The 22,100-nt window shown below is 46.0% G+C and overlaps 1 protein-coding gene across 2 annotated transcripts in view; it reads left to right on the top strand.

Annotated features, from left to right (window-relative positions):
• ZDHHC8 (zinc finger DHHC-type palmitoyltransferase 8) overlaps nt 1–21,863 on the top strand; it is a 119,271-nt gene extending 97,408 nt beyond the window's left edge. For both annotated transcript variants that reach the window (XM_070762721.1, XM_070762720.1), the window contains exons 4-11: nt 3,565–3,737; nt 3,876–3,978; nt 4,903–4,994; nt 8,130–8,262; nt 11,720–11,825; nt 12,175–12,284; nt 17,536–18,572; nt 20,008–21,863. In XM_070762721.1, the coding sequence (XP_070618822.1) occupies nt 3,565–3,737; nt 3,876–3,978; nt 4,903–4,994; nt 8,130–8,262; nt 11,720–11,825; nt 12,175–12,284; nt 17,536–18,572; nt 20,008–20,188 (1,935 nt within the window). In that variant the 3' untranslated portion in view covers nt 20,189–21,863. The remainder of the gene's footprint in view (nt 1–3,564; nt 3,738–3,875; nt 3,979–4,902; nt 4,995–8,129; nt 8,263–11,719; nt 11,826–12,174; nt 12,285–17,535; nt 18,573–20,007) is intronic.
• Nucleotides 21,864–22,100: the final 237 nt, after the last annotated feature.

Below are 22,100 nucleotides of genomic sequence, written 5' to 3'. Positions count from 1 at the left end.
GGTTATGACCTATAAAGCCCTTCATGGCATCGGAACAGAATATCTCCGGGACCGCCTTCTGCCGCACGAATCCCAGCGACCGATTAGGTCCAACAGAGTTGGCCTTCTCCGGGTCCCGTCGACTAAACGATGTCGTTTGGCGGGCCCCAGGGGAAGAGCCTTCTCTGTGGCGGCCCCGACCCTCTGGAACCAGCTCCCCCATGAGATTAGAACTGCCCCCACCCTACTTGCCTTTCGTAAACTCCTTAAAACCCACCTCTGCCATCAGGCACGGGGGAACTGAGATTACTTCCCCAGGCCTGTATTGTTTATGTATGGTATGTTGTGTGCATGTTTTTTAAATTATGGGTTTTTAGTTTTAATTATTAGATTTTTATTGTACATTGTTTTTCTATTACTGTTGTGAGCCACCCCGAGTCTACGGAGAGGGGCGGCATACAAATTTAATAGATAGATAGATAGATAGATAGATAGATAGATAGATAGATAGATAGATAGATAGATAGATAGATGATAGATAGATAGATAGATAGATAGATGATAGATAGATAGATAGATAGATAGATAGATAGATAGATAGATGATAGATAGATAGATAGATAGATGATAGACAGACAGATAGATAGATAGATAGATAGATAGATAGATAGATAGATGATAGATAGATAGATAGATAGATGATAGATAGATAGATAGATAGATAGATAGATGATAGATAGATAGATAGATAGATGATAGATAGATAGATAGATGATAGATAGATAGATAGATTAGATAGATAGATAGATAGATAGATAGATAGATAGATGATAGATAGATAGATAGATGATAGATAGATAGATAGATAGATGATAGATAGATAGATAGATAGATGATAGATAGATAGATAGATAGATAGATGATAGATAGATAGATAGATGATAGATAGATAGATGATAGATAGATAGATAGATAGATTAGATAGATAGATGATAGACAGATAGATAGATAGATAGATGATAGATAGATAGATAGATGATAGATAGATAGATGATAGATAGATAGATAGATAGATGATAGATAGATAGATAGATGATAGATAGATAGATGATAGATAGATAGATAGATAGATTAGATAGATAGATAGATAGATAGATAGATAGATAGATAGATAGATAGATAGATAGATAGATAGATGGATAACCAACCTCCGTCTCTGCCACCGAGTCCTCGCCAGCCTCCTTGCTGTCTGACTTGGGGGCCAGCTTCACAGGTGGGTGGAGCATCACCAAGTCAGTCTCCTCTCAAACGGGATCTGCTTTCAGCTGCACGGGCTGCTGGCAGGCCCACAAAAGCCTGATAACGACAAAAGAGTCGGGAGACAACCATATATCCCCACCTTAAGAGATTCAGGAGACCAAACAAGCTTCTCCACAACAAGAATTCAGAAGACCAACTATTTCTCCACAAGTATGGTGGAATCAGTATCAGGTAGTAGTAGTAGTAGTAGTAGTAGTAGTAGTAGTAGTAGTAGTAATAATAATAATAATAATAATAATAATAATAATAATAATAATAAGCATAACACACCAGACATTGTGATTGTGGAGAAAAAGAAAGTATGGATCATCGACATCGCAATCCCAGGAGACAGCAGAATTGAGGAGAAGCAGCTGGAAAATTAGTGAAATACGAAGATCTAAAAATCGAGCTGCAACGACTCTGGCATAAGCCAGTGAAAGTGGTCCCAGTGGTACTTGGCACGCTGGACGCAGTGCCAAAGGATCTCAGCGGACATTTGAAAACCATCGGAATTGACAAAATCTCCATCGTCAATTGCAAAAGGCCACTTTACTGGGATCGGCAAACATAATTCACCGCTACATCACGCAGTCTTAGGTACTTGGGAAGTGCCCGACTGGTGATGAAATATGAAATCCAGCATAGTGATCTCATTAGCTGTGTTGTATTGACATAATAATAATTATTATTATTATTATTGTTGTTGTTGTTGTTGTTATTGTTATTATTATTATTATTATTATTATTATTATTATTATTATTATTATTATTTATTAGATTTGTATGCCGCCCCTCTCCGAGGACTCAGAGCAGCTCACAACAGAAAATGTACAAATCTAATGTTAAAAGCAATTGAAAACCCTTCTTATAAAAAACAATCACACAACCTAACGAACCATACATAAAAAACCATAGTAGCTAAGGGTTGTATCAGTTTCCCCATGCCTGGCGACATAGGTGGGTTTTTAGGAGCTTTTGAAAGGCAAGGAGGGTGGGGGCAATCCTAATCTCTGGGGGGAGTTGATTCCAGAGGGCCGGGGCTGCCACAGAGAAGGCTCTTCCCCTGGGTCCCGCCAGATGACATTGTTTAGTCGACGGGACCCAGAGAAGGCCAACTCTGTGGGACCTAATCTGTTGCTGGGATTCGTGCGGCAGAATGCGGTCCCGAAGGTATTCTTGTCCAATGCCATGTAGGGCTTTATAGGTCATAACCAACACTTTGAATTGTGACCGGAAACTGATCGGCAACCAGTGCAGGCCGTGGAGTGTTGATGAGACATGGGCATATCTGGGAAAGCCCATGATTGCTCATGACTGTATTATTTTTTGATAAACGGCTTTTATGTTCATTCTGCATCAGCATGTGTGTGTTTGAATTTACATTCCTGACTTCACTGGGGCTCGTAACGTGAAGCCCAGCATAACAGGTAGCATTCCGTAGCGCCGGCAAAAAGGAACCCCTACCTGGGTGGAATGTAGTCTGGATTCCCAGCAGGGAGGGGCTGCATTCCAGAGGAGCAAGAGGAGACAGCCAAGTTTAGACCTCTTGGTCGAAAAAAAGAGAGTTAAGAAGGCTCCTCCCTAGGAATTGTCCAAGAATATCCATCCTGATGTAAATAGTTGCTTCCGTTTGGCAAGATTCTGTCTATAGGAATCTATAGTTCTGTCTAGAGGAACAACAAAGGCCCTTGCTCAAAAGCTACTCCATGTATCTTTCCTGGTTCTTGGAGGTCCGAAAGATTGATAGTGTTGTTGTGTTTGTTATTACAGTGTTCCCTTGATTTTCGCAGCTTCAAACTTTGTGAATAGCCTATACCACGGTTTTTCAAAAAATATTAATTAAAATATATTTCACGATTTTTTTTCTATACCACTGTTTTTACCGCCCAATGATGTCATACATCATCGCCAAACTAATACTTTTTGCAAATAAATAACAAAAAAATAATTATTATTGTTAATAAATAATTATGTTTATAAATATCAGGATCACTAAGTGTTTTATTCAATGGTGAGTAGCAGTAATAATAGTGAGTAAATGGTTGTTAAGGGAATGAGAAATGATAATTTAGGGGTTTAAAGTGTTAAGGGATGGTTTGTGATACTGTCCATAGCCAAAAATGGTGTATTTACTTCCGCATCTCTACTTCGCGGAAATTTGACTTTCGCGGGCGGTCTCGGAACGCATCCCCTGTGAAAATCGAGGGAATACTGTATTATATTTTCCATTATTCCCGTGTATGCCTGCATTGTGTTATACTGTCTCTCCTGTTGTCTCACCAGGATTTCGATCATCACTGCCCTTGGGTTAATAACTGTATCGGAAGACGGAACTACCGCTATTTTTTCCTTTTCTTGCTGTCTTTAAGTGCCCACATGGTCGGCGTGTTCACCTTCGGGCTTATCTATGTCTTACATCACGCTGAAAAAGTGGGCGTGGCCCACACCGCTGTTACGTATCCTCCTTGCGGGGTCCTCTGGGGTCCAACCCCACCAGATGGGTTTCAGGCCAACCTGAAAGGGTGGATTCTTTCCACCCTACTCCAGTGCCCACGGCACAGTAATTTGCAGGTTTCCTTAACACCACCCTCCAGAATGACAGTGATGTGTATCGCTGGCTTGTTCTTTATCCCAGTGATTGGCCTGACTGCTTTCCACATCGTTTTAGTGGCCCGGGGACGCACAACCAACGAGCAGGTAAGATGGCTTTTATTTATTTATTTATTGTTAGAGTTGAAAGGGACCATGACGGCCATCGAGTTCAACCCCCCGCCCAAGCAGGAACCCTATAGTACACCAGTCAAGTGGCAGTTCAATCTTCTCTTTAAAATGTCCAGAGTGTTGGAGATCACAACGTCCGCTGTTAGGTTGTTCCATTGGTTGATCGCTCTGACCGTCAGGAAGTTCCTCCTTATCTCCAAGTTGAATCTCTCCTTGGTCAGCTTCCAGCCGTTGTTCCTCGTCCGGCCCTCTGGTGCCCTGAAGAATAAAGTGATCCCCTCCTCTCTGTGACATCCCCTCGTATACTTGTAGACTGCTATCATGTCCGCTCTGGCCCTCCTTTTCTCTAGGCTATCCATGCCCAGTTCCCTCAGTCTCTCTTTGTATGTCTTGGTTTCCAGTCCCTTAATCATCTTGGTTGCTCTTTTTTGCACCTTCTCCAGAGTTTCAATGTCTCTTTTGAAGTGTGGTGACCAGAACTGAATACAGTACTCCAAGTACTACTTTTCTATCTATCCTCTTACTCCTGGGATTATTTGACATTCCCTCCGCCGCCAGAGCAGTTGACCATACACGTAGTCCTCAACTTGCTACCAGAGAACTCGTAACCTGGGTCAAAACTAGCTGAAGAACCAGTCTTGCTTAGCACCAGATGTTTTGGGCTCAATTGTGGTCATAAGTCCAGTAAAATCCTCTCCCACATCCTGTTCTCTTTTACAACCCAAGAAACTAAGGGAGGTCCTTGCTGAACCTCTTGCCCCATCCACTACCTGACTGTGGGCTATGCTGATTGTTCCATAGGTGGCACCTCCTCCCTTCCACCTACCAAGGTCTTTCTCAGGCCAATTGGAGGTGGTTTCCTTCCTTTTTCAAACTGCCCTCTTTGGTTTTTAATTCCAGGTAACGGGTAAGTTCCGAGGAGGAGTCAATCCTTTTACTCAAGGATGCTGTGGGAACGTGGAACATGTCCTCTGCAGCCCTCTGGCTCCCAGGTGAGATCTAAGGAGAAGCATGGAAGATGGTTCATTAACCGGTGCTGGGTTTGTGGGGATGTGAGCTTGGGGGGCTGGACGAGCTGGTCTTCATTGATTTATTGATTATATTTTGAATCTGTACAAATGATAGATACAGGTTTGAACCTCTGCCTTGAACGCTTGGTGTGTTAACATAGTAGGATAGGATGGAATAGAATAGAATAGAATACAGAATGCAGAATGCAGAATATAAAATTGAACAGAATAGAATAGAAGAGAATAGAGAATAATACCAATAGAATGGGACAGGACAGAATAAAATAACTTTATGGTCACTTTGAATGTACACTAATATTAATTTTTATTCCTATCAATTGTTTCCTGATTGCTTATTTGTACCCTATAACAATCATTAAGTGTTGTACCTCATGATTCTTGAAAAGTGTATATTTTCTTTTATGTATATTGAGAGCATATGCACCAAAGACAAATTCCTTGTGTGTCCAATCACACTTGGCCAATAAAGACTTCTCTCCTCTCCTCTCCTCCACTCCACTCCTCTCCACTCCTCTCCTCTCCTCTCCACTCCACTCCTCTCCACTCCACTCCACTCCTCTCACTCCTCTCCACTCCACTCCTCTCCTCTCCACTCCTCCCCACTCCTCTCCACCCACTCCTCTCCACTCCTCTCCACTCCACTCCTCTCCTCTCCACTCTTCTCCTCTCCACTCCTCTCCTCTCCACTCCTCTCCACTCCATTCCACTCCTCTCTCCACTCTTCTCCTCTCCTCTCCACTCCTCTCCACTCCTCTCCATTCCACTCCTCTCCTCTCCACTCCTCCCACTCCTCTCCACTCCACTCCTCTCCACTCCTCTCCACTCCACTCCTCTCCTCTCCACTCTTCTCCTCTCCACTCCTCTCCTCTCCACTCCTCTCCACTCCATTCCACTCCTCTCTCCACTCTTCTCCTCTCCTCTCCACTCCTCTCCACTCCTCTCCATTCCACTCCACTCCACTCCTCTCCACTCCTCTCCTCTCACTCCTCTCCACTCCACTCCTCTCCTCTCCTCTCACTCCTCTCCACTCCACTCCTCTCCTCTCCTCTCCTCTCCACTCTTCTCCTCTCCTCTCCACTCCTCTCCACTCCTCTCCATTCCACTCCACTCCACTCCTCTCCACTCCTCTCCTCTCCACTCTTCTCCTCTCCACTCCTCTCCTCTCCTCTCCACTCCATTCCACTCCTCTCTCCACTCTTCTCCTCTCCTCTCCACTCCTCTCCACTCCTCTCCATTCCACTCCACTCCACTCCTCTCCACTCCTCTCCTCTCACTCCTCTCCACTCCACTCCTCTCCTCTCCACTCTTCTCCTCTCCACTCCTCTCCTCTCCACTCCTCTCCACTCCATTCCACTCCTCTCTCCACTCTTCTCCTCTCCTCTCCACTCCTCTCCACTCCTCTCCATTCCACTCCTCTCCTCTCCACTCCTCCCCACTCCTCTCCACTCCACTCCTCTCCACTCCTCTCCACTCCACTCCTCTCCTCTCCACTCTTCTCCTCTCCACTCCTCTCCTCTCCACTCCTCTCCACTCCATTCCACTCCTCTCTCCACTCTTCTCCTCTCCTCTCCACTCCTCTCCACTCCTCTCCATTCCACTCCACTCCTCTCCACTCCTCTCCTCTCACTCCTCTCCACTCCACTCCTCTCCTCTCCTCTCACTCCTCTCCACTCCACTCCTCTCCTCTCCTCTCCTCTCCACTCTTCTCCTCTCCTCTCCACTCCTCTCCACTCCTCTCCATTCCACTCCACTCCACTCCTCTCCACTCCTCTCCTCTCCACTCTTCTCCTCTCCACTCCTCTCCTCTCCTCTCCACTCCATTCCACTCCTCTCTCCACTCTTCTCCTCTCCTCTCCTCTCCACTCCTCTCCACTCCTCTCCATTCCACTCCACTCCTCTCCACTCCTCTCCTCTCACTCCTCTCCACTCCACTCCTCTCCTCTCCTCTCACTCCTCTCCACTCCACTCCTCTCCTCTCCTCTCCTCTCCTCTCCACTCTTCTCCTCTCCTCTCCACTCCTCTCCACTCCTCTCCATTCCACTCCACTCCTCTCCACTCCTCTCCTCTCACTCCTCTCCACTCCACTCCTCTCCTCTCACTCCTCTCCACTCCACTCCTCTCCTCTCCTCTCCTCTCCACTCTTCTCCTCTCCTCTCCACTCCTCTCCACTCCTCTCCATTCCACTCCACTCCACTCCTCTCCACTCCTCTCCTCTCCACTCTTCTCCTCTCCACTCCTCTCCTCTCCTCTCCTCTCCACTCTTCTCCTCTCCACTCCTCTCCACTCCTCTCCACTCCATTCCACTCCACTCCACTCCTCTCTCCACTCTTCTCCTCTCCACTCCTCTCCATTCCACTCCACTCCACTCCACTCCACTCTACTCTACTCTACTCTACTCTAATCCTATCCTAATTCTATTCTATTTGGCATATATTAAAGTGAAATTTCATTGCATACTGTTCTCAAAGGGTCTTCCCCCCAGCCCTAACTAGGTGCTTACAAACTTCCCAGCTCTTATCTTGCAGGCTCTTTCATAGTTATTCTCTGTGAAGAATGTTTTCTAAGCCCTGTCTTTGCAGGTTTTTTTCATTGCTCTAACTTGCTCCGAGTAAGTTTCTTTCCAGCCCTAACCAGGTGCTAACGATGTTCCCAGCTCTTAACCTACTTGCAAGCTCTTTTATTGTTACTCTCTGCAAAGAATTTTTCCAAACACTGTCTTTGCAGGGTTTTTTTCATTGCTCTATTTGCTCCAAATGTTTCTTTTCAGCCCTAACGATGTTCCCAGCTCTTACTGGCTTGCAAGCTCTTTCATTGTTACTCGCTCCAAATAAGGTTTTTTTAAAGCCCTAACCAGGGGATAAGATAATGTGCTGAAGCTGACCAGACTAAGGATGCTAGCCAGATGAATAGCCAGGATCTGGTAGGCAGATCCTCCCGAAAAAATTAAGGTGCGTCTTATATTCCAAAAAATACAGTAATTGTTCCTTTGTGTAAACTACTTGCAGATATTTACCCAAGTCATTAAAGGTCTGCAGCACTCATGAGGTGGTGTCTTTTAATGAAAAGCATCCGTTTCAAGATGCTGTGATCTTGCAGGTACATTGTTGACCCCAAAAAGAAGGAGATGGTAAGCGTGAAGCTCCCTTTCCTGAGGCCGGATCTAAAGGAGCGACAGATCACCGTCAAAATAAGTGACAACGGTGTTCAAGCCAACCTCAACCAGAGCAAGGTGAAGTATTTCTTATGAACTATCTCCTAGCTTAGATCCACCTACACAGAAATCTGTTTCCATATTTTCCTGGTGAAAGGGTTCCATTTGGTCGCCACGGTGCAACAAGGATGTTGAGACTCTAAAGTGCAGAGAAGAGCAACGAAGATGAGCTCTTAATGAACTCAATCTGTATAGTCTGGAGCATAGTTCCCTCTAAGCTGAGCAGTGAGCAATCGCTCACTTAAAAATCATCATCAACTCAGAGTTTTCCAAACCTGCCCAGAAGCCGAGAGGGAAAGAGTGAGAGGGAGGGAGAGAGAGAGGAAGAGAGAGAAACAGATAGAAAAAAGAGAGGAAGGAAAAGAGAAAGAAAAAGAATGGGAGTAAGGAAGAGAGAAAGAAAATCAAAATCTAGTTTGAAACTAGCTCAACTATTTAAGTGGCATTTTGATATTGATAGAGTTGCCCTATTATGAGCTCACTGTTACAGACACACAGTACAGTATTTTATTTTGAAATTCTCTGAGGCAAAACAGGGTGGGTTTTTTGTTTGTTTGTTTGTTTATTTATTTATTTATTTATTTATTTATTATTTCTGTGCCGCCCAGTCCCGAAGGGACTGCCGCTCAGACACTATACTTTTCCGCCCACCCCCAAAAAAAATTAGAGGGAACACTGGTCTGAAGGACAGAAGGAAAAGGGGGGACATGATCGAAACATTTAAATATGTTAAAGGGTTAAACAAGGTTCAGGAGGGAAGTGTTTTTAATAGGAAAGTGAACACAAGAACAAGGGGACACAATCTGAAGTTAGTTGGGGGAAAGATCAAAAGCAACGTGAGAAAATATTATTTTACTGAAACAGTAGTAGATCCTTGGAGCAAACTTCCAGCAGACGTGGTTGGTAAATCTACAGTAACTGAATTTAAACATGCCTGGGATAAACATATATCCATTGTAAGATAAAATACAGGAAATAGTATAAGGGCAGACGAGATGGACCATGAGGTCTTTTTCTGCCATCAGTCTTCTATGTTTCTATGTTTCTATGATTAGGGGACTGGAGGCTAAAACATATGAAGAACAGTTGCAGGAACTGGGCATGGCAAGTTTGATGGGGAGAAGGACCAGAGGAGACATGATAGCAGTCTTCCAATATCTATGGGGTTGCTACAAAGAAGGGGGAGTCAAGCTATTCTCCAAAGCACCTGAGGGCAGAACAAGAAGCAATGGGTGGAAAGTAAACAAGGAGAGAAGCAACTTAGAACTAAGGAGACATTTCATGACAGTTAGAACAGTTAACCAGTGGAACAACCTGCCTCCAGAAATTGTGAATGCTCCAACACTGGAAGTTTTTAAGAAGATGTTGGATAACCATCTGTCTGAAGTAGTGTAGGGATACCTGTCTAAGTAGGGAGTTGGACTAGAAGACCTCCAAGGTCCCTTCCAACTCTGTTGTTATTATTATTATTCTTAAAACTTACCTATGTTGGGCTGAATTCATAAAACATGCTTTTTAAGCCCTAGGGGTTAAATAACTTTCACTATCTAGGTTTATTCAACAATTTAAGGCAAAGCCAGACAAACTACCGTAAGTTATGGTCTAGCATGAGAGGTGAATCCGGTCCATCTAGGCTGAAATCCAAGTTAATCGTTTATTTCGGGTTTCAATCCCTGCAAAGGAAAAACTCTAGGTGCCGGATTTGTGCATGGGTTTACATGTATTTGATTGTATCTTGCCTTCATTATTTTTATAAATATCTCAAGGTTCAAGTTTCAAGTTTTATTAGATTTATATGCCGCCCCTCTCCGAAAACTCGGGGCGGCTAACAACAATCATGAACAATATACAATATAATCCAATACTAAAAGCAAATTAAAACCCCTTAATATATAAAAACCAACATACATACAAACATACCATGTATACAGTTGTAACGGCCTAGGGGGAGAAAAAAGTCTTAATTCCCCCATGCCTGGCGGCAGAGGTGGGTTTTAAGTAGCTTACGAAAGGCAAGGAGGGTGGGGGCAATTCTAATCTCTGGGGGGAGTTGGTTCCAGAGGGCCGGGGCCGCCACAGAGAAGGCTCTTCTCCTGGGTCCCGCCAAGTGGCATTGTTTAGTTGACGGGACCCGGAGAAGACCCACTCTGTGGGACCTAACTGGCCGCTGGGATTCGTGCGGCAGAAGGCGGTCCCTGAGGTGGCCAACATATATAACACTCCTTCCTGCTCCTATGTTCCCTTCCGCAGTAATCCTGGGAGGTCAGGTGGGTTGAGAGAGAGGGATTGGGCCAAGGTCACCTAGCCAGCTTTCATGCCTAAAATGGGGCTAGAATCCCCAATCCCCTAGTGATTGGCCCAAAGCCACCCAGCTGTCTTTCATGCCTAAGGCGGGACTAGAACTCCCAGTCTCCTGGAGATTGGCCCAAAGACACCTACCTGGCTTTCATCACTAAGACAGGATTAGAATTTATGTTCTGGTTTCTTGCCTGATACCTTACCTATCCACTAGACCAGGGGTAGGCAAAGTTGGCTCTTCTATGACTTGTGGACTTCAACTCCCAGAATTCCTGAGTTATCCTGATTGGCTCAGATATTCTGGGAGTTGAAGTCCACATATCATAGGAGAGCCAACTTTGCCTACCCCTCTATTAGACCAAACTATCTCCTAGAAAAACTTCTCAAGCTACATTAAGCAATGCATTGGTTGCTGATCAGTTTCCGGTCACAATTCAAAGTGTTGGTTATGACCTATAAAGCCCTTAATGGCATCAGACCAGAATATCTCCAGGACCGCCTTCTGCCGCACGAATCCCAGCGACCGATTAGGTCTCACAGAGTTGGCCTTCTCCGGGTCCCGTCGACTAAACAATGTCATTTGGTGGGACCCAGGGGGAGAGCCTTCTCTGTGGCGGCCCCGACACTCTGGAACCAACTCCCCCCAGAGATCAGAATTGCCCCCACCCTCCTTGCCTTTCTCAAGCTCCTTAAAACCCACCTCTGTCGTCAGGCATGGGGGAATTGAGACTTTCCCTTCCCCCTAGGCCTATACAATTTATGCATGGTATGTTTGTGTGTATGTTTGGTCTTTTTTAAATTAGGGTTTTTAAATTTCTTAAATATTAGATTTGTTATATGTTGTTTCACTATTGTTGTTAGCCGCCCCGAGACTGCGGAGAGGGGCGGCATACAAATCTAATAAATAAATAAATAAATTATTTGTTGAACCAAGGTTTGTTGAACAAGTCTTAACTGGATGGGTTTAAGCAACATATTAAGCCATAAACCAGAAAGAAAGCACAGTGGCTGTTTTCAAATGCCGGCTAAACACAAACAATGCTGCAGTTTAACACAATGTGTGAAGACCACTGTTATCCTGCACAGTGTGTAGAGACATCTGATGTGTGTGTGCATGATTTAGTTGTTAGAATAGACCGCTGGGCAACACTTAACTTTGTTTTGTGATTGTTTCCAGTCAAAAATTAGCCTAGAAGCGCTGGACGAAAACACCATAGATATACAGCCTCCACTTCCACCCAAAGGGGATTCCAGTAAATACAGCGAACTAGGAAGTACCGAAGGTACGAGATTTGTTCTTTTCTATTTTAAATCAAATGAACGTATGAATTTATCTCTTTTAAAAGGTTCTTTCCGATGGAAAAATTTATGACTGGTTGAGCCCATGTTGCAGAAACTATTGCATTCGAAGAAACATAGCCACAGTTCATTGAACTATGGTTTACTGACTAAGCCATCATGGACTGGGTCCATGTAAACACCCTAAGCCATAAGCTAAGATTTCAAAAACGCGGAGCTGAATTTACAGAGTTTGCCAAACTGTCAGCAATCAATTTATATTATATGTTATGTGAAACTCAATCATGGTTTGGGCTTGACGTAAGCCATGGCTTGTTTCTTTCTTTTTTCCAGAGAGCAGCCTTTCTCCCAAACTGATCAGCCCTCCCACACCTGCCATGTATAAATATCGCCCTGCTTTCAGCAACAACTCTAAAGTCCACTATCATGGAACATCTGAGCAGGTAAGATGGCATGGTTGCAGGTTGAATCACAATTTGGACCGAATGAAACAAAATGGCCCAACTTCAAACCCACTTGAAATATTTTTCATCTATGTAATTTCCTCTCCCTTGGGTCAAAATAAAAATTACAGTGCAGTGATAGCAGATCGAACAGTGTTTCCCAATCAGGTCTTTACATAATATGTCTGAAGGGTATGTTGTGTTGTGGTTTTTTTGTCTTGTGCCTTGTCCTGCCCTGCCTTGCCATACTATACCATGACATTCTATGTTATGTTGTGTTATGCTATGCTATACAGTGGTCCCTCGATCATCGCGAGGGTTCCGTTCCAGGACCCCTCGCGATGATCGATTTTTCGCGAAGTAGCGGTGCGGAAGTAAAAACACCATCTGCGCATGCGCAGATGGTGTTTTTACTTCCACCACAGCAGCGAGGAGCCGAAGATTGGGGTTTCCCCGCCGCCTCGCTGCTGCCGCTTATCCGCGCGCGCGCCGCCGGGGCTTCCCCCACCCACCCGGTTAGTGTTGTTGCTTCCCAGCTGGGAAGCGGGTCTCGCGCGCGCGCCGCCGGGGCTTCCCCCACCCACCCGGTTGGTGTTGTTGCTTCCCAGCTGGGAAGCGGGTCTCGCGCGCGCGCCGCCGGGGCTTCCCCCACCCACCCGGTTGGTGTTGTTGCTTCCCAGCTGGGAAGCGGGCCTCGCGCGCGCGCCGCCGGGGCTTCCCCCACCCACCCGGTTGGTGTTGTTGCTTCCCAGCTGGGAAGCGGGCCTCACGCGCGCGCCGCAGGGGCTTCCCCCACCCACCCGGTTGGTATTGTTGCTTCCCAGCTGGGAAGCGGGCCCCGCACGCGCGCCCACGCCTTTGCTCGCGCCACTTACCGGGGCAAGAGGGGGAAGACCCAGGGGAAGCCGCTCAGCCCGGTGGGGAAACTCCACCATCTATGCATGCGTGGCCATAGAAAAAAAAGGCCACGCATGCGCAGATGGTGTTGTTTACTTCCGGGTTGAAAACTCGCGATATAGCGTTTAGCGAACATCGAGATCGCGAAACTCGAGGGATCACTGTACTATCTATCTATTTATCTATCTATCTATCTATCTATCTATCTATCTATCTATCTCTATCTCTATCTCTCTATCTCTCTATCTCTCTATCTCTTTCTATCTATCTATCTATCTATATCTATCTATCTATATCTATCTATCTCTTTCTATCTATCTCTCTATCTATCTATCTATCTATCTATCTATCTATCTATCTATCTATCTATCAGATTTGTATGCTGCCCCTCTCCGTAGACTCGGGGCGGCTAACAACAATAATAAGACAATGTAAACAAATCTAATATTTAAGTTAATTTAAAAACCCCAATTTAAGAAACCAATCATACATACAGACATACCATGCATAAATTTTAAAAGGCTAGGGGGAAGGGAAAGTCTCAGTTCCCCCATGCCTGACGACAGAGGTGGGTTTTAAGGAGCTTACGAAAGGCACGGAGGGTGGAGGCAACTCTGATATCTGGGGGGAGTTGGTTCCAAAGGGTCGGGGCCAACACAGAGAAGGCTCTTCCCCTGAGTCCCGCCAAACGACATTGTTTAGTTGACGGGACCCGGAGAAGGCCAACTCTGTGAGACCTAACTGGCGGTCCCGGAGATATTCTGGTCCGATGCCATGAAGGGCTTTATAGGTCATAACCAACACTTTGAATTGTGGTCGGAAACATATGCTACCCTATGCTATACTATGCTATGGTTATAACTCCTTTGCTTCTCTAGAAGCAAGCCTTTAACCATCAATCTTTGTCATTTTGAACAATGAGGCCACAGCACCAATGAAGAGGCCATTAAAAAAATATATTGATTTTATAATATAGAACATACACACAACATATAACAATGTGCTCAGTGATTTAGTGGCCACCTCCAGACAACATTCATACCCCTCCACCAAAATGGGGGCATATTTTTTATATACCATTTTAACTCAAGAGCAATATATCTATTTAGATCAGTGTTTCCCAACCAGTGTGCCGCGGCACACTAGTGTGCCACGGGACATGGTCAGATGTGCCGCGAGCCCGGCCTGGCTGGAGCTTCCCTGGCGGTGACGGGAAGTGAGCTTTTGGGGCTCGGTGGGAGGGCGCCGGCCACTGTTGCTTCTAAGCTGCGTGGGCGTGCGCCCGCAGTCATTACACCCCCCCCGAAGAAATTTTTGAAGTGGCGCAAAGCCACGCAGTCCTGAATCGCTCCCTTCTCTGGCCAGCAAAGTCAGCTGCCCGGGAAAGTGCCGCATTTGAAAAGCCAGCGCAAACTCCGCCGTTGCCTTCGCCTCCTCCTAAGAGGCAGCAGCCACTTCCAACCCTTCGCCCTCCCAGGTGTCTATGGCGCTCAGCGCCCGGCCACGCACCGCCTCCGCCTCCTGGTACCCCGCCCGACTTCTACCTGCAGGAACGGGTGGTGGGGCGCCACGAAGGGCGGCACTTGGAGGCCACCACGGCACCATTGTCATCACGGCGCAAAGCCACGCAGTCCCGGATCACTCGCTTCTCCGGACAGCAAGCCGGCTGCCTGGGAAAACGGCGCGCTTTTAAATGTGGCGCTTTCCCAGGCAGCCAGCTTGCTGGCTGGAGAAGCGAGCGATCCGGGACTGCGTGGCTTTGCGCCGTGATGACAACGGTGCCGTGGTGGCCTCCAAGTGCCGCCCTTCGTGGCGCCCCACCACCCGTTCCTGCAGATAGAAGTCGGGCAGGGTACCGGGAGGCGGAGGCGGTGCGTGGCCGGGCGCTGAGCGCCATAGACACCTGGGAAGGCGAAGGGTTGGATGTGGCTGCTGCCTCTTAGGCGGAGGCGAAGGCAACGGTGGAGTTTGCGCTGGGGCCATGCGGGGCCGCTGATGCAGGGGTCCGCGGACCAGCAAGCCGCCCTCCACTCTCTCTCCGCTCTCTCTTTCTATGTTGCCGGCATGGTGCACGAGAGAGAAAGAGAGAGAGAGAGAGAAGGAAAGCAAGAGAGGGAGAGAGAGAAAGCAAGGGAGAAAGAAAGAAAGAAAGAGAGAAAGAGAGAAAGAAAGCAAGAGAGAGAGAGAGAAAGCAAGAGAGAAAGAGAAGGAAAGCAAGAGAGTGAGAAAGAGAGAGAGAAAGCAAGAGAGAGAGAAAGCAAGGGAGACAGAAAGAGAAAGAGTGTGTCTGAGAGAGAAAGCAAGGGAGAGAGAAAGAAAGAATAAAAGAGATAGCAAGAGAGACAAAGAGAGAGAAAGAATACAAGAGAGAGAAAGCGAGAAAGAGGGAGGGAAGAAGGGCGAGAGAAAGAGCAAAAAAGAGAGGGAAGGAAGAAAGAAAGAGGGATGGAGAGAGAGGGAAAGAGGGGAGGAGAAATAGGGCGAAAGGGAGGAAGAGAGGGTTTTTTTGTCCAAACATTTTTAGCCCGCCCCCCCGCTCACCCCCCCCCCCCCGCTCAATGTTCTCCAGGATTTTGTAAATGTGAATAATGTGCCGTGGCTCAAAAAAGGTTGGGAAACACTGATTTAGATATTATAAAGTGATACCAATTTATTCTTTGTAGCTTGGTCTTGAATTCTACTGACCATATATCCTCTTACCTTATCCCATCATCCCATCAGTTTCATTGGCCGAATTCATCCTCTTATCCATAATCTCAAATTGGTATCGCCATGTACCGATACCAGTTCTGCATTGTCCATTTTGTCGCATCCTTCCAGCCTAAGACTGTTACCGCCTGAGCGCTTTCTATCACTGCTTCTTTCATTTCTCTAAATTCTCCCCTCTCATTCCTTTTAACTAATACTGCCATTTCCTTTGTAATTGTCCATCATATATTTAACATCCTATTAATGTCCTCTTGCACTTTTTTCCCAAAGGTTCTGCGCTACCGGGCATCCCCAAAACATATGTATAAACACTCCCTTATCTTGACACCCATGCCAACATGTAAACATTCTGCTGAAAATATGCAAGTGGAGAGAGTGTGTGATACCACTTATGTATTATTTTCTTCTCATTTCCCTGGCCCTTATATTAAAATAAAAATAAAAATGGAGAGGCCATTTTAAGGAAGTTATATACTGGCTCATTAATCTTTTTTCAGGGATTTGTTCCTTGGATATGAGAGAGAGACAGAGACAGACAGATAAAAAGAGAGAGACAGAGAGAATGAAGTGAGAGAAAGGTTGACAAAGACAGACAGATACACACAGAGAGAGAGTGTCAACAGACAGTCAGAGACAGAGAGACTTAGAAACAGACAGAGAGGAAAGAGAGAGACCGAGGCACAGAAGGAGAAAAGAGAGAGAGAGAGAAACAAACACAGAGAGAAACAAACACAGAGAGAAAGACAAAGAGAGAGAGAGAGAAATAAATTATCTCCCCTGATGTAGTGGCAGTCTGCATTGGTTGTCGATCAATTTCCGGTCACGATTCAAAGTGTTGGTTATGACCTATAAAGCCCTTCATGGCATCGGACCAGAATATCTCCGACACCGCCTTCTGCCGCACGAATCCCAGCGACCGGTTGGGTCCCACAGAGTTGGCCTTCTCCGGGTCCTGTTGACTAAACAATGTCGTTTAGCGGGACCCAGGAGAAGAGCCTTCTCTGTGGCGGCCCCCACCCTCTGGAACCAGCTCCCCCCGGAGATCAGAACTGCCCCCACCCTCCTTGCCTTTCGTAAAGTTCTTAGGACTCATCTCTGCCGTCAGGCATGGGGGAACTGAGACATCTCCCCCGGGCCTATACAGTTTATACATGGTATGTTTGTGTGTATGCTTGCTTTTAATAATGGGGTTTTTAGTGTTTTTTAAATTATTAGATTTGTTGTTACATTGTCTTTGTTATTGTTGTGAGCCGCTCTGAGTCTACGGAGAGAGGCGGCATACAAATCTAATTAATAATAATAATAATAATAATAATAATAATAATAATAATAATAATGTGGAAATGATCTGGGAATACAGGGGAAGATAGGTTGCCTAGGGAATAATCGACAAAGAGACGACATAAAGGGCAAAGATAGAAACTCAGAAAGGAGTACAAACTTCCCACTATTTCTTTTTTAGCCTAATAAGTTAGAGAACTTATCAGGCCAAAAGAAAAGATGATGGGAGATTTGTACTTTCAGACTTGCAAGATAGCCTTACAATAAAGTCTTATTAGCCCATCTGGTCGTGTTTCCTGTCTGGTTGACGCGCGCGAGGGCTGACGGCAGCTCCGTCTGACCCTTTCTTTCTTTTTTCTCCCAGATCTCCCTCCAGGACGGACTCAGGCAAAGCTCCCTGGCCGATGACAACGACAGCAGTCTGGATTACCAATCCGAGCCCAGCATGGAGCTCCCCAACTATCGGAAGAGTTCCCTTCACAAGACCTACCAGTCTTCCCCGCTCCAAGCCGATCCTTTGGCCGCCAACTCCAGATCCCTCAGCCTGAAGACGGGTGGACGGAGAGGCCCCGAAAAACTGTCCCTCCACCCTATGAAGTCCGAGGGAGTGACGTCAACTCCTTACAAGAGCATCTTCGCCCCCAATTCTCTCTCCAACAGGAACGGGAGCTTATCCTACGACAGTTTGCTCAACCCCATCTCCCCAGCCGGGAAGCGGTGCATCGCGCACGCCGCGGTGGGCTCCGTCGGATACCACTCGCCATATTTGTCTGCCAAAATGTGCCACCTGCGGGGAAGGGAACTCCAGCGCCCGTCTCCCCAGACCTTTAGCCCTGGGCAGGGTGGGCCAACCCCTCACCCGCGGGACCCCTCCCCGGTCCGCTACGACAACCTGTCGAAAACCATCATGGCGTCCATCCAAGAAAGGAAAGAGATGGAGGAGAGAGAGAAGCTGCTGCACTCTCACCCAGACTCCGTGTTTGCGGATTCGGGGGTGTATGACACCCCGAGTTCTTACAGCCTTCAGCAAGTCAGCCTGCTCTCGGACGATCCCCGTAGCTTAGTCCTGAGATACGGCTCCAGAGACAATTTGATGCCCCATGGCAGCTTCAGCGCACGCAATCCGGCTTTGCAGACCTCCGTGTCTTCCCTCTCCAGCGCCATGACCCGGGTGTCAAGGACTTCCACGCCTTCTCTCCAAGCAGACCTAGCCAATAACAACATCCAAGCCCATCAGGCGCTGCAGGGCAGGATGAGTAACGGCTCCTACAAATCGCCGATCCACCAGGTTCCTTCCTCCCCGAGCGGGATCCAGCGGTCCCCCTCGTACGGCGGTCCGAAATCCGTCTCCTTCGTTAACACTATGGAGCTAACAGAAGCCCAGTCCGTAGGCACCGCGAGGTACGGAGGAATTTTAGCATGAGTGCAGTTGTGTGGGAGAAAACTGGGTGCAGAGTTCAAACTGTGGATTATTTTTTAAATATTAATTTAAATAAGGGACTTCTTAGTAGTTCATCGGCTTAAGGTTGAGTCAGCCTTCCATCCTTCCGAAGTGGGTAAAAATTAGGACCCCGATTGTTGGGGCCTAGAAGCTGATTCTGTAAACCGCTTAGAGGGGGCTTAAGAGCACTAAAAGTTTAAATATTATTGCTATTGCTCTGCCGTCAGGCATGGGGGAACCTGAGATATTCTTTCCCCCTAGGCTTCTACAATTTATGCATGGTATGTTTGTATGTATGATTGATTTTATAACAAGGGTTTTTAGCTGTTTTTAGTATTGGATTGTCACATATTGTTTTTACCACTGTTGTTAGCCGCCCCGAGTTCACGGAGAGGGGCGGCATACAAATCCAATAGAGAGAGAGAGAGAGAGAGAGATTAGATAGATAGATAGACAGACAGACAGACAGACAGACAGACAGATACATAGATACATAGGTTAGTTAGTTAGTTAGTTAGTTAGTTAGTTAGTTAGTTAGTTAGTTAGATAGATAGATAGATAGATAGATAGATAGATAGATAGATAGATAGATAGATAGATAGATAGATAGATAGATAGATAGATTAGATAGATAGACAGACAGACAGACAGACAGACAGACAGACAGACAGACAGATACATAGATACATAGATTAGTTACTTAGTTAGATAGATAGATAGATAGATAGATAGATAGATAGATAGATAGATAGATTAGATAGATAGAAAGATTAGATAGATAGATAGATAGATAGATAGATAGATAGATAGATAGATAGATAGATAGATAGATAGATAGATAGATACATACATACATACATAGATAGATAGATACATAGATAGATACATAGATTAGATAGATAGACAGACAGACAGACAGACAGACACATAGATACATAGATTAGTTAGTTAGTTAGTTAGTTAGATAGATAGATAGATAGATAGATAGATAGATAGATAGATAGATAGATAGATAGATAGATAGATAGATAGATAGATAGATAGATAGATTAGATAGATAGATAGATAGAAAGGATAGATACATAGATACATAGATACATAGATAGATACATAGATAGATACATAGATAGATACATAGATTAGATAGATAGATAGATAGATAGATAGATAGATAGATAGATAGATACATAGATACATAGATAGATACATAGATAGATACATAGATAGATACATAGATAGATACATAGATAGATACATAGATTAGATAGATAGATAGATAGATAGATAGATAGATAGATAGATAGATAGATAGATAGATAGATAGGACTAGCTGCATGAAAATCCCCTTGTTTTCTGTCCACTAACTTTGCCCCTTCTCTTTTCTTCCGGCCGCAGAGAGGACGTCCCGCTGAAGACCCCTCACAGCCAAATCAATGGACAGCCGAAGGGCCTCTCCAGAGTCGAGTGTCGGATAGGCTCGACTTCTAGTGTGCAAGCTCCCGTCAGTCCAGCTAGGCACTCAAGCGTTAAGAAGGTCTCTGGGGTGGGCGGGACAACGTACGAAATTTCAGTGTAAGAGGAAGAATACGGGCAGCGGCCACACCCTCTGCGAGTCCATCTGGGGAGCCAAATACACTGTGAAGATCCAACAGGAGGAGGAAGAGGAGGAAACCGTACGGTGGGATTTGCTCTGTATTACTTCATGGCTGGACATGATTCCTCCCCCCCCCCCCCACATCCACCAACCAGGAGTGGGTTCCTACCGGTTTGGTCCAGGTTCTGGTGCTGCGGTAGTCGGCCGCCGATGATGTAATTTTCGCACGACGACTCCGGTGCTTTCTGTCCGCACCAACATAATTATTTTTGGGGGGTAATTTTTGGTGATTTTTCGACTTTCTGAGCAGGCGCGGAAATAAAACCGTCCCTCTGAGCATGCACAGAAGTGAAATTGCGCGAGGGGAGCCGTGTCGAGATGTGCCCCGGTAGGAAAAGGTAGAAGGAACCCACCCCTGCTGCCCCCAACCATTTTGAAAAGCCAACATGGAGGTCCCCCCTCTGGCGGCCAATGCCAGCTGTAGGCGCCTTCTTCAAAGGATGATGCGCTCGGCATAGCTCGTTGGGTACTTCCTGGACAAAGTGACCTGTCTACTAACAACAATGGCAGCTGTGTCAAACCATGGTTAAAAAACCTTGTAGTCTTTGTCCGTCCCACCCTGTTGCTTTCTCCTCCTTTCCTGCTTCAAAGTCTACCACAGAGAGGAGAGGGGTTTTCCAAAGCACCCCAAGGCCAGATGAGGAGTAACAGATGGAAGCTGACCAAGGAGAGCTTCAACCTGGATATAAGGAGAGATTTGCCGACGGTGAGAGCGACCAACCAGTGGAACAGAAGTTGCCTGCGGAGGTTGTGAGAGCTCCAACACTTGATACTTTCGAAGGGAGATTGGACTGCCAGTTGGTGTAGGGACTGCTGCTTGAGTGGGGGGTTGGACTAGATGACCTAAAACTCTAATCATCTAATCAAAAGTCTCCGGGCTGTTGGAAGGTCAAAGTGAAGAACTGATGGAACTCATGAAGAAGAGGTGGATGGAACCCAGCAGGTTTCTAGTTTTCTCTTTTTCAATGATCTGTACAAATCTCAGAAGACCTGTGTTGGAGGCAAGCGAGGGCTACCTAATTCATAGTCTTCTGGTCCCTCAAACGTTTCCTTACCTGCGATGGTCTTCTTAATTCATTTCAGGGGTGGCCAAAAGGAATCAGGTTTGTGCAACCAAGCTTTGGGCCAGACGTACAGTACATCTTCCTCCTGTTCGGATGAGTGAGAAATTCATGTGCATACATTCACCAGAAACCTAATCTACCGAAGGAAAGTTGATGTATCGCACTAGACCTCTAAGTCTTGTCCAGTCTCTTAGACACCATCCTTTGGCCCAAGAATTGGGACGGTTTTCTAGCCATCTTCTTACCATCTGCTGAAGCATCCAAAAACTAAAATGCGCCCATGAAGAGCTGCGCATATAAGGGACTTCTGTCCCCCTACCCTTCCTTTGGACAACTCTAGCTAGGTTTTCCAACATTGCCAATAACCCTGTTCTTCTTTTAAAAGAAAAAAAAAATCAAAATGTTTGAGAAGGTAACTTATGATTTTAAAACAGCCATACTCCTTCCAACCCTCCTTCTCCTGGGGGCTGTGAAACGGTGTGAAATTGTGCAGCGTGTATAATCTCGACGCAAGGTATTTCTTTTGATCTGTTGAATTTCGCAATGTGTGTCTGTGCGTATGCGTGCACATGTGTGATTGTGTGTGTGTGTGTGTTTCGGTCAGCTGAACGCACGTCTGCAGGAGACACATCGGTGGCCTGTTTGGAGATGGACGAACTGAATATGCACAGGAGAGGCAGCGAGACCGCGGATGGGTAGATAGAAGAGTTGATCCCCGAAAGAGAATTTGCGAAAGAAAAGCGCTCTATAAAGTCTGTTTACAAAGAAAA

Source organism: Erythrolamprus reginae, chromosome 10, assembly GCF_031021105.1.
Source record: "Erythrolamprus reginae isolate rEryReg1 chromosome 10, rEryReg1.hap1, whole genome shotgun sequence".
NCBI lineage: Eukaryota > Metazoa > Chordata > Lepidosauria > Squamata > Dipsadidae > Erythrolamprus > Erythrolamprus reginae.
This window is presented reverse-complemented; position numbering and strand designations above follow the sequence as displayed.